The sequence below is a fragment of the Pseudorca crassidens genome, chromosome 1 (assembly GCF_039906515.1).
Source record: "Pseudorca crassidens isolate mPseCra1 chromosome 1, mPseCra1.hap1, whole genome shotgun sequence".
In the NCBI taxonomy this organism is placed as follows: Eukaryota; Metazoa; Chordata; class Mammalia; order Artiodactyla; family Delphinidae; genus Pseudorca; species Pseudorca crassidens.
Genome location: NC_090296.1, coordinates 107,371,392 through 107,386,324, shown reverse-complemented (window position 1 = coordinate 107,386,324; position 14,933 = coordinate 107,371,392). Strand labels below are relative to the sequence as shown.

Sequence of the window (14,933 nt, the reverse complement as noted above, 5' to 3'; positions counted from 1 at the left end):
TAGGTTTTAACATGAAAGCTCCTAACTGTTGAATAGTGACATATAATTAAGAAAAAAATTTTAAACTACAAATGAAACTGAACTTGTCTGAGTCTAATTTGGTTTATGAGCTACCAGGTTGTAACCAGCACTTTAAGACTATATATGAAATACATGTTAAAAGGTAAACTGAAGCATATTAAACATTTTAAGAGTTTATTTGAACAAAACTTGATTTGAATCAGGAAGCATCCATTCTAGCAGATAGAAAGGAGCTCTGAAGAGCTCTACAAAATGAAAGGCTTTTATAGGCAGAAGAGAGTGAAAACAAGGAAGTGATACTAGGCAAAAAAAGGTGTTGGTTATTGCAAAGTTACTTTCGTTTACAGGATAGCAGGGGACGAATGGGCACATTACCTAACAAGTGCTGATCGGGTGCTTCCTGATTTACTGGTTAAAGGTTCCATTTCTGGGAGAACTGAAACAATTAAGAATCTTGGTTTGTTGACATGGGGCTTAGCATAAGTGACTCCATTTTTGGTCCATTGTCTTTTTTTTTTTTTTTTTTTTTTTAATATACTGTATGAGCAGAAAGGAAACCGAGGTGACAAAAAGCATAGAAGGGGGAAAGTTGAAGATAGTTTGGAGTTCCCAAGTGCAGTTTGATAGTGTGGAGTAGAAGTTTCATTGAAAGGAGAAGAGAGAAAAGTTTGGACAAATGAATTTTGTGGAGCATCTTGAATGTTAGAATAAGATATCAGGATTTTAGGAAGTGGGGAGGGGGTCACTCCTGGGTTTTGAATAAATTAGTAAAATGGATCCTATTCTGGCATTAAGATTCAATAAACATTTGTTGAATATATATTTGCTTAACTCTCTGAGGTTCTGTTTTCAAAACCCCTATAACATGTGATTCATTATTATCTTTAAGAATTAGGGAAGATTTAAAGTAAACAAATACAATACAGTTTGATATAGCTACTTTATAAGTATAGACATGGTATATATTAATTTTGTCTAGTGGTGAAGTTAGTGAAGATTTTACAAAGGAGAAACAGCCGTATGTTTAACAATATCTATTCCTTTACATTTGAAAGGAAAGTGACACTTATTACATGCCTTCTAAATGCCTTAACTTTTAAATACCATTTTCCACTGTTCTCTTTTCCCCAAAAGTGGATTTTCTAAGTGCTTTTCCTCTCTGATTCCTCTTTTATACAGAAAGCAAAATCCTAACCAAAAAAAGTGTCTTAAAATGAATTATTGAAATTCCACATGGAGAGAATAAAATATGCAAAGATATCGAATTTAGTGTGGCCATGTAAAGACAGGAAGGCATTGGCTAGTATAAGTTAGATATGTAACAACACCTAAAATTTTACAGTGCTTGCTATATGCCTTGAAATATTCTCCGTGCCTTACCTCTATTAATTTATATAACTCTCAAACTTCTGAGGTGGGTATTACTACTCTCCCCATTGTAAACATTAGGAAACTGTGGTACAGGTGCCTTAACTCACTCAAGGTTGCACAGCTGGCACATGATGCAACTAGGATATAGGGCTGGTGCTTGGGGCACAGGTGCAGGAAAAGTGTGGACTATGTGCTAGGCAGTGGGGTAGAATTCAGAACAAGACAGACCCAGGCTTTGTTTTCATGGATTTACAGCCTAGTGAGTCATAGACATCTGGAGGTAGTAAAAAATAATCATGCAAGTGAAGAATGAGAAGATAAAGCCAAAGATGAAGTCCTGAGGAACACCAATATCTAAAGGATAAAGAGAAGAAAAAGCCCCAGGGAAGAGATGCAGAAGTACAGTTAAAAGTAAGGAGGAAGAGGGCTTCCCTGGTGGCGCAGTGGTTAAGAATCCGCCTGCCAATGCAGGGGACATGGGTTCGTGCCCCAGTCCGGGAAGATCCCACATGCCGCAGAGAGGCTGGGCCTGTGAGCCACAACTACTGAGCCTGCGCGTCTGGAGCCTGTGCTCCGCAACGGGAGAAGCCACGACAGTGAGAGGCCCGCACGCCGCGATGAAGAGTGGCCCCCACTCGCTGCAGCTGGAGAAAGCCCTCACACAGAAACGAAGACCCAACACAGTTAAAAATAAAAATATAAAAAAAAAATAAATTAATTAAAAAAAAAACACAAAGCAGGTATAAGCCAGTCACAAATAAATACAGTTGTTAAAAAAAAAAAAAACAGAGACAAAAGAATAGGGACAGGACCAGCACCTCTGGGAGGGAGCTGTGAAGGAGGAAACGTTTCCACACACTAGGAAGGCCCTCCGCGGGCAGAGACGGCAGGTGGTGGAGGGGGAAGCTTCGGAGCCGCGGGGGAGAGCACAGCAACAGGGGTGCGGAGGGCAAAGCGGAGAGATTTCCAGAGGATCGGCGCTGACCAGCACTCACCAGCATGAGAGGCTTGTCTGCTCACCTGCCGCGGCGGGCGGGGCTGGGAGCTGAGGCTCGGCTTCGGTCAGAGCACAGGGAGAGGACTGGTGGCGTGAACACAGCCTGACGGGGCTAGTGCGCCACAGGTAACCTGGAGGGAGTACGGGAAAAAGTCTGGACCTGCCTAAGAGGCAAGAGACCTTTGCTTCAGGGTGCGTGAGGAGAGGGGATTCAGAGCACTGCCTAAACGAGCTCCAGAGACGGGTGCGAGCCACGGCTATCAGTGCAGACACCAGAGAGGGGCATGAGACGCTAAGGCTGCTGCTGCAGCCACCAAGAATCCTGTGTGCAAGCACAGGTCACTCTCCACACCTCCCCTCCCGGGAGCCTGTGCAGCCCGCCACTGCCAGGGTCCCGTGATCCAGGGACAACTTCCCCGGGAGAACACATGGCACGCCTCAGACTGGTGCAACGTCACGCTGGCCTCTGCTGCCGCAGGCTCGCCGTGCATTCTGTACCCCTCCCTTCCCCGCCACGGCCTGAGTGAGCCAGAGCCCCCTAATCAGCTGCTCCTTTAACCCCGTCCTGTCTGAGCGAAGAAAAGACGCCCTCAGGTGACCTACGCCCTCAGACGCCCTCAGGTGACCGCAGAGGCAGGGCCAAATCCAAAGCTGAACCCTGGGAGCTGTGCGAACAAAGAAGAGAAAGGGAAATTTCTCCCAGCAGCCTCAGGAGCAGTGGATTAAATCTCCACAATCAACTTGATGAACCCTGCATCTGTGGAATACCTGAAGAGACAAGGAATCATCCCAAAATTGAGGCAGTGGACTTTGGGAGAAACAGGACACTTGGGGTTTGCTTTCTAAATCATATTTGTTTCTGGTTTATGTTTATCTTAGTTTAGTATTTAGAGTTTATTATCATTGGTAGATTCGTTTATTGATTTGGTTGCTTGCTTTTTTTAAAAATATATTTATATATATTTTATATATTTTTCTCTTTTTGTGAGTATGTATGTGTATGCTTCTTTGTGTGATTTTGTCTGTATAGATTTACTTTTACCATTTGTCCTAGGGTTCTGTCTATTTTTCTTTCTTTTTTTTTTTTTTTTTAGTATAATTTTTAGCGTTTGTTTTCATTTGGTGGATTTGTTTTTTGGTTTGGTTGCTCTCTTCTGTCTTTCTTTTATTGTACCACTTTTCAATTTTTTAATTTGTAATAATTTACTTTTATTTTTTATTTTAATAACTTTCTTTTCTTTTCTTTCTTTCTTTCTTTCTTTCTTTCTTTCTTTCTTTCTTTCTTTCTCTTTCTTTCTTCCTTTCTTTCTTTCTTTTTTTCTCCCTTTTCTTCTGAGCCGTGTGGTTGACAGGGTCTTGGTGCTCCGGCTGGTTGTCAAGCCTGTGCCTCTGAGGTGGGAGAGCCGAGTTCAGGACACTGGTCCACCAGAGACCACGTAATATCCACCACTGACTCCACATAATATCAAACGGTGAAAGCTCTCCCAGAGATCTCCATCTCAACACTAAGACCCAGCTCCACTCAACGACCAGCAAGCTACAGTGCTGGACACCCTAGAGAAACAACTAGCAAGATAGGAACACAACCACACCCATTAGCAGAGAGGCTGCCTAAAATCATAATAAGGTCACAGACACCCCAAAACACACAACCGGATGCAGTCCTGCCCACCAGAAAGACAAGATCCAGCCTCATCCACCAGAACACAGGCACCAGTCCCCTCCACCAGGAAGCCTACACAAGACACTGAACCAACCGTAGCCACTGGGGGCAGACACCAAAAACAACGGGAACCACGAACTTGCAGCCTGTGAAAAGGAGACCCCAAACACAGTAAGTTAAACAAAATGAGAAGACAGAGAAACACACAGCAGATGAAGGAGCAAGGCAAAAACCCACCAGACGAAATAAATGAGAGGAAATAGGCAGTCTACCTGAAAAAGAATTCAGAGTAATGACAGTAAAGATGATCCAAAATCTTAGAAATAGAATGGAGAAAATACAAGAAACGTTTAACAAGGACATAGAAGATCTAAAGAGCAAACAAACAGTGATGAACAACACAAGAAATGAAATTTAAAATTCTCTAGAAGGAATCAACAGAAGAATAACTGAGGCAGAAGAACAGATAGGTGACCTGGAAGATAAAATAGTGGAAATAACTACCACAGAGCAGAAAAAAGAATGAAGAGAATTGAGGACAGTCTCAGAGACTCCTGGGACAACATTAAACTCACCAACATTTGAATTATATGGGTCCCAAAAGAAGAAGAGAAAAAGAAAGGGATAGAAAAAATATTTCAAGAGATTATAGTTGAAAACTTCCCTAATATGGGAAAGGAAATAATCAATCAAGTCCAGGAAGCATAGAGAGTCCCATACAGGATAAATACAAAGAGAAACATGCCAAGACACATATTAATCAAACTATCAGAAATTAAATACAAAGAAAAATATTAAAAGTAGCAAGGGAAAAACAACAAATAACATACAAGGGAGTTCCCCATAAGGTTAACAGCTGATTTTTCAGCAGAAACTCTGCAAGCAAGAAGGGAGTAGCAGGACATATTTAAAGTGATGAAAGGGAAAAACCTACAACCAAGATTACTCTACCCAGCAAGGATCTCATTCAGATTCGATGGAGAAATTAAAACCTTTACAGACAAGCAAAAGCTAGGAGGATTCAGCACCACCAAACCAGCTTTACAACAAATGCTAAACGAACTTCTCTAGGTATGAAACACAAGAAAAGGAAAAGACCGACAAAAACAAAAGCAAAACAATTAAGAAACTGGTAATAGAAACATATATATTGATAACTACCATAAATATAAATGGATTAAATGCTCCAACCAAAAGACATAGACTGGCTGAATGGATACAAAAACAAGACCCATACATATGCTGCCTATAAGAGACCCACTTCAGACCTAGGGACACATACAGACTGAAAGTGAGGGAATGGAAAAAGATATTCCATGCAAACGGAAATCAAAAGAAAGCTGGAGTAGCAATTCTCATATCAGACAAAATAGACTTTAAAATAAAGACTATTACAAGAGACAAAGGAGGACACTACATAATGATCAAGGGATCAATCCAAGAAGAAGAGAGAACAATTGTAAATATGTATGCACCCAACCGAGGAGCACCTCAATACATAAGGCAAATGCTAACAGCCATAAAAGGAGAAATCGACAGTAACACAGTCATAGTAGGGGACTTTAACACCCCACTTTCACCAATGGACAGATCATCCAAAATGAAAATAAATAAGGAAACATAAGCTTTAAATGATACATTAAACAAGATGGACTTAATTGAAATTTATAGGACGTTCCATCCAAAAACAACAGAATACACTTTCTTCTCAAGTGCTCATGGAACATTATCCAGGTAGATCATATCTTGAGTCACAAGTCAAGCTTTGGTAAATTTAAGAAAATTGAAATCATATCAAGTATCTTTTCTGACCACAATGCTATGAGAGTAGATATCAATTACAGGAAAAAGTCCGTAAAAAATACAAACACATGGAGGCTAAACAATATGCTACTAAATAACCAAGAGATCACTGAAGAAATCAAAGAGGAAATCAAAAAATACCTAGAAACAAATGACAATGAAAACATGATGACCCAAAACCTATGGGATGCAGCAAAAGCAGTTCTAAGAGGGAAGCTTATAGCAATACAATCCTACCTCAAGAAAAAAGAAACATCTCAAATAAACAACCTAACATTACACCTAAAGAAACTAGAGAAAGAAGAACCAAAAAAACCCAAAGATAGCAGAAGAAAAGAAATCATAAAGAACAGATCAGAAATAAATGAAAAAGAAATGAAGGAAACCATAGCAAAGATAAATAAAACTAAAAGTTGTTTCTTTGAGAAGATAAACAAAATTGATAAACCATTAGCCAGACTCATCAAGAAAAAAAGGGCGAAGACTCAAATCAATAGAATTAGAAATGAAAAAAGAGAAGTAACAACTGACACTGCAGAAATACAAAGGATCATGAGAGATTACTACAAGCAACTCTAGACCAATAAAATGGACAACCTGGAAGAAATGGAAAAATTCTTAGAAAAGCACAACCTTCCAAGACTGAACCAGGAAGAAATAGAAAATATAAACATGCCAATCACAAGCACTGTAATTGAGACTGTGATTACACATCTTCCAACAAATAAAAGCCCAGGACCAGATGGCTTCACAGGTGAATTCTATCAAATATTTAGAGAAGAGCTAACACCTATCCTTCTCAAACTCTTCCAAAATATAGCAGAAGGAGGAACACTCCCAAACTCATTCAACAAGGCCACCATCACCCTGATACCAAAACCAGACAAAGATGTCACAAAAAAAGAAAAGTACAGGCTAATATCACTGATGAACATAGATGCAAAAATCCTCAATAGAATACTAGCAAACAGAATCCAGAAGCACATTAAAAGGATCATATACCATGATCAAGTGGGTTTATCCCAGCAATGCAAGGATTCTTCAATATACACAAATCATTGTGATAAACCATATTAACAAGTTGAAGGAGAAAAACCATATGATCATCTAAATAGATGCAGAAAAAGCTTTTGACAAAATGCAACACCCATTCATGATAAAAACCCTCCAGAAAGTAGGCATAGAGGGAACTTACCTCAACATAATAAAGGCCATATATGACAAACACACAGCCAACATTGTTCTTAATGGTGAAAAACTGAAACCATTTCCTCTAAAATCAGGAACAAGACAAAGTTGTCCACTCTCATCACTATTATTCAACATAGTTTTGGAAGTTTTAGCCACAGCAATCAGAGCAGAAAAAGATAAAAGGAATCCAAATCGGAAAAAGGAAGTAAAGCTGTCACTGTTTGCAGACAACATAATACTATACATAGAGAATCCTGAAGATGCTACCAGAAAACTACTAGAGCTAATCAATGAATTTGGTAAAGTAGCAGGATACAAAATTAATGCACAGAAATCTCTTGCATTCTTATACACTAATGATGAAAAATCTGAAAGTGAAATTAAGGAAACACTCCCATTTACCATTGCAACAAAAAGAATAAAATATCTAGGAATAAACCTACCTAAGGATACAAAACACCTGTATGCAGAAAACTATAAGACACTGATGAAAGAAATTAAAGATGATACAAACAGATGGAGAGATATACCATGTTCTTGGATTGGAAGAATCAACATTGTGAAAATGACTATACTACCCAAAGCAATCTACAGATTCAATGCAATCCCTATCAAACTACCACTGGCATTTTTCACAGAGCTAGAACAAAAAGTTCACAATTTGTATGGAAACACAAAAGACCCTGAATAGCCAAAGCAATCCTAAGAACGAAAAACAGAGATGGAGGAAAGAGGCTCCTGGACTTCAGACTATACTACAAAGCTAAAGTAATCAAGACAGTATGGTACTGGCCCCAAAAGAGAAATATAGATCAATGGAACAGGATAGAAAGCTCAGAGATAAACCCACGCACACGTTGTCACCTTTTTCTTGATAAAGGAGGCAAGAATATACAGTGGATAAAAGACAGTCTCTTCAATAAGTGGTGCTGGGAAAACTGGACAGCTACCTGTAAAAGAATGAAATTAGCACTCCCTAACACCATACACAAAAATAAACACAAAATGGATTAAAGACCTAATTGTCTTTAAGGTCTTTAAGGCCAGACACTATCAAACTCTTAGAGGAAAACATAGGCAGAATACTCTATGACATAAATCACAGTAAGATCCTTTTTGACCCATCTCCTAGAGAAATGAAAATAAAAACAAAAATAAGCAAATGGGATCTAATGAAACTTAAAAGCTTTTGCAAAGCAAAGGAAACCATAAACAAGCCAAAAGGACAACCCTCAGAATGGGAGAAAATATTTGCAAATGAAGCAACTGACAAAGGATTAAGCTCCAAAAGTTACAAGCAGCTCATACAGCTCAATATCAAAAAAACAAACAACCCACTCCAAAAATGGGCAGAAGGCCTAAATAGACATTTCTCCAAAGAAGATATACAGATTGCCAACAAACATATGAAAGGATGTTCAACATCACTAATCATTAGAGAAATGCAAATCAAAACTTCAATGAGGTATCACCCCACACCAGTCAGAATGGCCGTCATCAAAAAATCTACAAACAATAAATGCTGGAGAGGGTGTGGAGAAAAGGGAACCCTCTTGCAGTAACGAGGACACAATGCAGCCAAAAATTAAATCTAAAAAAAAAAAAAAGATCTGTTAGTTATTGATGCCACTACACACTTTCACTCCTTATCTAACATGTAAATTGATACAGCCACTATGGAGAACAGTATGGAGGTTCCTTATAAAAATAAAAGTAGAACTACAGTATGACCTAGTAATTCCACTGCTGGGCATATACCCTGAGAAAACCATAATTCAAAAAGAGTCATGTACCACAATGTTAATTGCAGCTCTGTTTACAATAGCCAGGACATGGAAGCAACCTAAGTGTCCATTGACAGATGAATGGATAAAGAAGATGTGGCACGTATATACGATGGAATATTACTCAGCTATAAAAATAAATGAAATTGAGTTATTTGTAGTTAAGTGGATGGACCTAGAGTCTGTTATATAGAGTGAAGTAAGTCAGAAAGAGAAAAACAAATACCAAATGCTAACACATATATATGGAGTATGAAAAAAAAAAAAAAAGTTCTGCAGAACCTAGGGGCAGGACAGGAATAGAGACGCAGACATACAGAATGGACTTGAGGACACGGGGAGGGGGATGGGTAATCTGGGACGAGGTGAGAGAGTGCCATGGACATATATACACTACCAAATGTGAAATAGATAACTAGTGGGAAGCAGCTGCATAGCAGAGGGAGATCAGCTTGGTGCTTTTTGACCTCCTAGAGGGGTGGGATAGGGAGGGCTGGAGGGAGACGCAAGAGGGAGGAGATATGGGGACATATGTATATGTATAGCTGGTTCACTTTGTTATACAGCAGAAAGTAATACACCATTGTAAAGCAATTATACTCTAATAAAGATGTTAAAAAATAATCTTAAAAAAAAAAAAGTAAGGCGGGGGCTTCCCTGGTGGCGCAGTGGTTGAGAGTTCGCCTGCAGATGCAGAGGACACGAGTTTGTGCCCCAGTCCAGGAATATCCCACATGCTGTGGAGCGGCTGGGCCCGTGAGCCATGGCCGCAGAGCCTCCGCATCCGGAGCTTGTGTTCCGCAACGGGAGAGGCCACAACACTGAGAGGTCCGCGTACCGCAAAAAAAAAAAAAACAGTAAGGAGGAAGATCAGGAGAGAGCACAGTCTTGGGAAACACTGGAGGAGGGAATTTTGAGGAGAGAACGTTAATTGACCAAGAGGTCTAGTTAGATAAGGAGTGAGAGTGTGTAGTGGCATCGGTAACTAACAGATCTTTTTCTTTTTTTTAATTTTTGGCTGCGTTGTGTCTTCGTTACTGCATGCATGCTTTCTTCTAGTTGCAGCGAGCAGGGGCTTCTCTTTCTTTCAATGCGTGGGTTTCTCATTGCGGTGGCTTCGCTTGTGCAGCACGGGCTCTAGGCGCGCGGGCTTCAGTAGTTGTGGCTCGCGAGCTCAGTATTTGTGGCTCGTGACTGCAGAGCACAGTCTCAGTAGTTGTGGCGTGCGGGCTTAGTTGCTCCGCGGCATGTGGGATCTTCCCGGACCAGGGTTCAAACTCGTGTCCCCTGCATTGTCAGGCCGATTCTTAACCGCTGTGCCACCAGGGAAGCCCCTAACAGATCTTTGATGGCCCCAGGAAGAGTAGCTCCTTGAGAGTGATGGTGTTGGAAGAAAACTTCAGTGGACTGAGGTGAGGTTTGAAAGCAGCACCAGAAGTGAGAGAGACTGGAGTGAGATGGATTAGAAGTCCACCAAGCAAGAGAAAATAATTGTGTAAATTGGAGTGACAGTAATGGGTAGGGATGGATTAAAGGCAGAAGAAAAATATTTTTAGGGAAGAATCAATTCTTGGTGACTGTTTATGAGTAGACAAGGGAAGAAGAATATGAGATGATTCCACTCTCCATCCCAGGTTACTGAGAGGGTGGTGGTGCCATTATCAGAGATAAGTTACACATATTGAGTTTGGCATGACAGTGAGACATGCAGCAGGCAGTTTATTAGGAGCTGGAAAATTTAAAATGTTTACCAGGATTGGTTTTAAGTTGTGCAAGAAACATTTTCGTACAGTATTACTTGTATAATATACTGTATACGGCCATATACTTCCTAGCTGAATTTCTCACTATTAAAACTTGAGGGTAACTTTCTTTTATACTGGTAGTATCAAAGCTGTGTATTATAGCTAAGGAAATAATGCTATTAATCACTGCTTTCAAATGGACGAGTGTTCATGGAAGAACCATAATATTTATATATTTTTAATTAAACACTTATATAGCAATTATTTAAACACTTATGTAGCAACAGCCAGACACTGTTATAATCACTTTACAAATATTAAATAATTTAAATTTAATCATCAAAACAGTCTCATGAGGGACATATTTTATCATTCTCATTTAAGAAAAGAAACACTGAGGTTAGAAAGGTGAAATAACTTGGCCAAAGCCACACAGCTTATAAATGGTAAAGCTGGGAGTCCAACCCAGACTGTCTATGATGGTATAAATGCAGACCTTATATTTCCACATTTCATCAGTTTCCCATACATTTACAAAATACCAAAAATGTAGTAAGTTAAAATGTAAAAAAAAAATAGTGTTTCAAACTTGTAACATTGGAATACCATTCATTATGATGCTGGTATGCAATGAATGTATGTTTTTAAATAAAAAGAGATACAATCTTAAATGTAATTTTTGGTGATCACCTTGGCAATGTAAAACACGATTTTGGTTTTTTTCCAGTTGAAATTAAAGAGAAGGTGCCATTTGCCTCTAACCACTGGAATTAACTATAAAAAATACTGTGGGGCTTCCCTGGTGGCACAGTGGTTGAGGGTCCGCCTGCCGATGCAGGGGACGCAGGTTCGTGCCCCGGTCCGGGAGGATCCCAAGTGCCGCGGAGCGGCTGGGCCCATGAGCCATGGCCGCTGAGCCGGCGCGGCCGTAACCTGTGCTCCGCGGCGGGAGGGGCCACAGCAGTGAGAGGCCCGCGTACCGCAATAAATAAATAAATAAGTAAATAAAATAAATTTTAAAAAACTATAATAATTCATTTTTCAAAATGAGAATTAAAGAAGCATATGGTGATAAACTGTAAAAAATACACAGCAAAAAGAAGTAGGAATTCCAAATTATTATTAGTATTAATACTATTAATACTTATATTTTTAATTCAGCCTCCTGAAGCAGGATGCCAAATAGATGAAGACTAATTAGATGTCATTGAAACGTTCTAATTCATGAAATACAAGTTTTTTTTTTATTTGTCATATGAATATGTCTTGGAAGTAGATGGTGGTAATAGTTGCACAGCACTGTGAATTTACTAAAATGCCATTGAATTGTTTACTTTTATTTAGTTAGTTTTAAAAATTTTCCAGCTTTATTGAAATATAACCAACATATAACATTGTGTAAGTTTAAGGTGTATACATGTTGATTTGATACACTTATGTATTGCAAAATGCTTACCAGTATTATTAACTATAGTTGGCATGTTGTACATCAGATCCCCAGAACTTGTTCATCTTACAACTGGAAGTTTGTACCGTTTGACCAACATCTCCCCATTTCCCCCACTTCCCAGCCCATGGTAACCACCATTTTACTCTGTTTCTTTAAGTTTGGCTTTTTTAGATTCCACATATAAACGAGATCACACAGTATTTGTCTTCTCTGTTTGACTTATTTCTCTTAGCATAATGCCTTCCAGGTTCATCCCTGATGGCAAGATTTCCTTCTTTCTCACGGCTGAATAACATTCCACAGTATCTGCATACGACATCTTTAGCCATTCATCCATAGAGGGACGCTTAGGTTGTTTCCATATCGTAGCTATTGTGAATAATGTTGCAATGAGTATGGGAGTACAGATTTCTCTTAAAGATCTTGATTTCACTTCCTTTGGTTTTATACCCAGAAGTGGGGTTGCTGGATCATATTGTAGTTCTTCTTCTTCTTTTAAAAATATTTATTTGGCTGTGCTGGGTCTTAGTTGTGGCACACGGGATCTTCCTTGCTGCATGTGGGATCTTCACTGCAGCATGTGAGATCTTTAGTTGGCATGTGGGATCTAGTTCCCTGACCAGGGATTGAACCAGGGCCCCGTGCATTGGGAGCACGGAGTCTTAGCCACTGGACCACCAGGGAAGTCCCTCATATGGTAGTACTATTTTTAATTTTTTGAGGAACCTCCATGCTGTTTTCTGTAATGCTGCACCAATTTACATTCCCACCAGCAATGAACAAGGGTTTCCCTTTCTCCACATCCTTGTCAACACGTATCTCTTGTCTTTTTGACAATAACCTTTCTAACAGTGTGGCAATATCTCACTGTGGTTTTGATTCACATTTCCTTGATGATTAGTGGTACTGAGCATCTGTTCATGTACCTATTGGCCATTTGGATGTCCTCTTTGAAAAAATGTCTTTTAAGTTCCTCTGCCCATTTTCAAATGGGATTGTCTGCTTTTTAGCCATTGAGTTGTAAGGGTTCCTTATATATTTTAGTTATTAACCCTTTCTCAGAGATACAATTTGCAAATATTTTCTCTCATTCTGAAGGTTGCCTTTCCATTTTGTTGATTCTTTCTTCTGCCATGCCAAAGCTTTTTAGTTTGAGGTAGGCCCACTTATTTACTTTTGCTTTTGTTGCTTGTGTTTTCGGTGTCGCATCCAAAAATTATTGCCAAGACCAACATCAAGCTTTCCCCTGTTTCCTTCTAGGAGTCTTATGGTTTCAGGTCTTATGTTTAAGTCTTTAATCCATGGAATACTAGTTTAAAGAGTCAAAGGGAGTTACTGATAAATCAAATAGGAGCTTCAAAGAAGTTGGGGTGAAGGAGATTCCACAGTTCTGTTCAGAGATGGAACAGAGAGAGTGGTAAATAGGACATTTTTCGGGCTAGAGATTCCGTACCCTGTGGTTGAGGCGGCATGCTTTCAGAATGGCTAAGGCCTGATCTGTGCCACAAATTTGTAAAGCGATCAGAAAGATATGACAGGCTGTGTTTCTGCTGCTGGAAGGTCTTTACATTTAGGTTCTGATTGTTGGCGGGTCTCCTTTGTAATTACCGCTTGTTCGCACTTGGCTTTTTTGGTGGGGGACTTTGCTTTTGTTTACTTAGTAGACGTCGTGCACTCTGAGAGGCAAAAAAAGAAGTAACCAAAATCTCCATTCCCTGTGAAGTTAAGAAGTGGACAGCTGCCCCTTGACTCTCCCATTTTAACCCAAGAGACAATTCTCAGCAGCTCTAAGAATCAGCCCTACGCGGTCCGCAGATTTGCGCTCCGGTCCGGGGGCGGAACCCCAGGAAACCCCGCCTCCCAAGCCCAATCCCCGCTCTCCGCCTGCGGACAGGAAGCAGCTGCTGGCTGAGGAGCCCGGGAACCAACCGCAGCGCGCATGCGCGCGCCCCTGGGGCACCTGGGGGAGGGGGAGGGGCGGGAGGAAGGGGTGCGGCTCCGCCTGCTGGTTGGGCGCTCGCCGGTCACGTGGCAAGGAAGGAGGCGGAGGTACCGGGCTCGGGGGGAGGGAGGTAGAGAAGAGGGAAGGAGCGAGGGAAGGAAAGCGGGGAAGGGAGGAAGGAAACGAACGAGGGGGAGGGAGGTCCCTGTTTTGGAGGTGCTGGGAGCTTTGCCGGCCCCTGAAGTGGGGCGAGAGGGAGGTGCTTCGCCGTTTCTCCTGCCGGGGGAGGTCCCGGCTCCCCGTGGAGGCTCCGGACCAAGCCTCTTCAGCTTCTCCCTCCGGATCGATGTGCTGCTGTTAACCCGTGAGGAGGAGGCGGTGGCAGCGGCAGCGGAAGATGGTGTTTCTGAGAGTGTTAATTCTGCTCCTCTCCTGGGCGGCGGGACTGGGAGGTGAGGCACGACCCCGAGCGCCGGGAGCGCGGTGAGCACGGCAGACCGCGCAGCGGCAGCGGCGGCCGGGCCGAGCGGAGCCCAGTCGCTCCTTGTGGCTGGCGCGTCAGTCAGCCCGGCCGGCCGGCGGCGCCACTCGGGCGCGCAGCGCTCCCCGCTCCCTATTGTCCCCCGCACCCCGACCGCGTTCCCTTCCGTGGCGGGCCGAGGAGGCTCCGAGCCTTCGGCGAGGCCTTTCCCGCCCCCTGCCGCCCCAGCAGCAGGGGAGTCTGGGGTCGCCTGCCTGAGAAGCAAAGTCGAGATCCGGGTCGCCAGGCGAGAGCCGGTGGTGCTCAGGCCGGCAGCACCATCCCTCCAGCCTGCTCGACGGGCGCCGGGGCGGGCAACTGCCGCAGGGCCGCCGGTCTTTGCCATCCTGGTCCCGCGCTCACCCTCCTCACCCTTCCGCCCCCAGCTCCTGCCTGGTGGCGAATTCCGGAGTCCGCTCAGTCGCGGAGAACCGCCGCGCAGGCTC

At 42.0% G+C, this 14,933-nt stretch overlaps 1 protein-coding gene across 1 annotated transcript in view; it reads left to right on the top strand.

Moving 5' to 3' along the window:
- The first annotated feature begins 14,088 nt into the window (after window positions 1–14,088).
- The window catches only part of ADAM10 (ADAM metallopeptidase domain 10), a 111,020-nt gene continuing 110,175 nt past the window's right edge, over window positions 14,089–14,933 (top strand). The window contains exon 1 of the mRNA XM_067748353.1: window positions 14,089–14,419. Coding sequence (XP_067604454.1) covers window positions 14,365–14,419 — 55 coding nt within the window. The 5' untranslated portion in view covers window positions 14,089–14,364. The remainder of the gene's footprint in view (window positions 14,420–14,933) is intronic.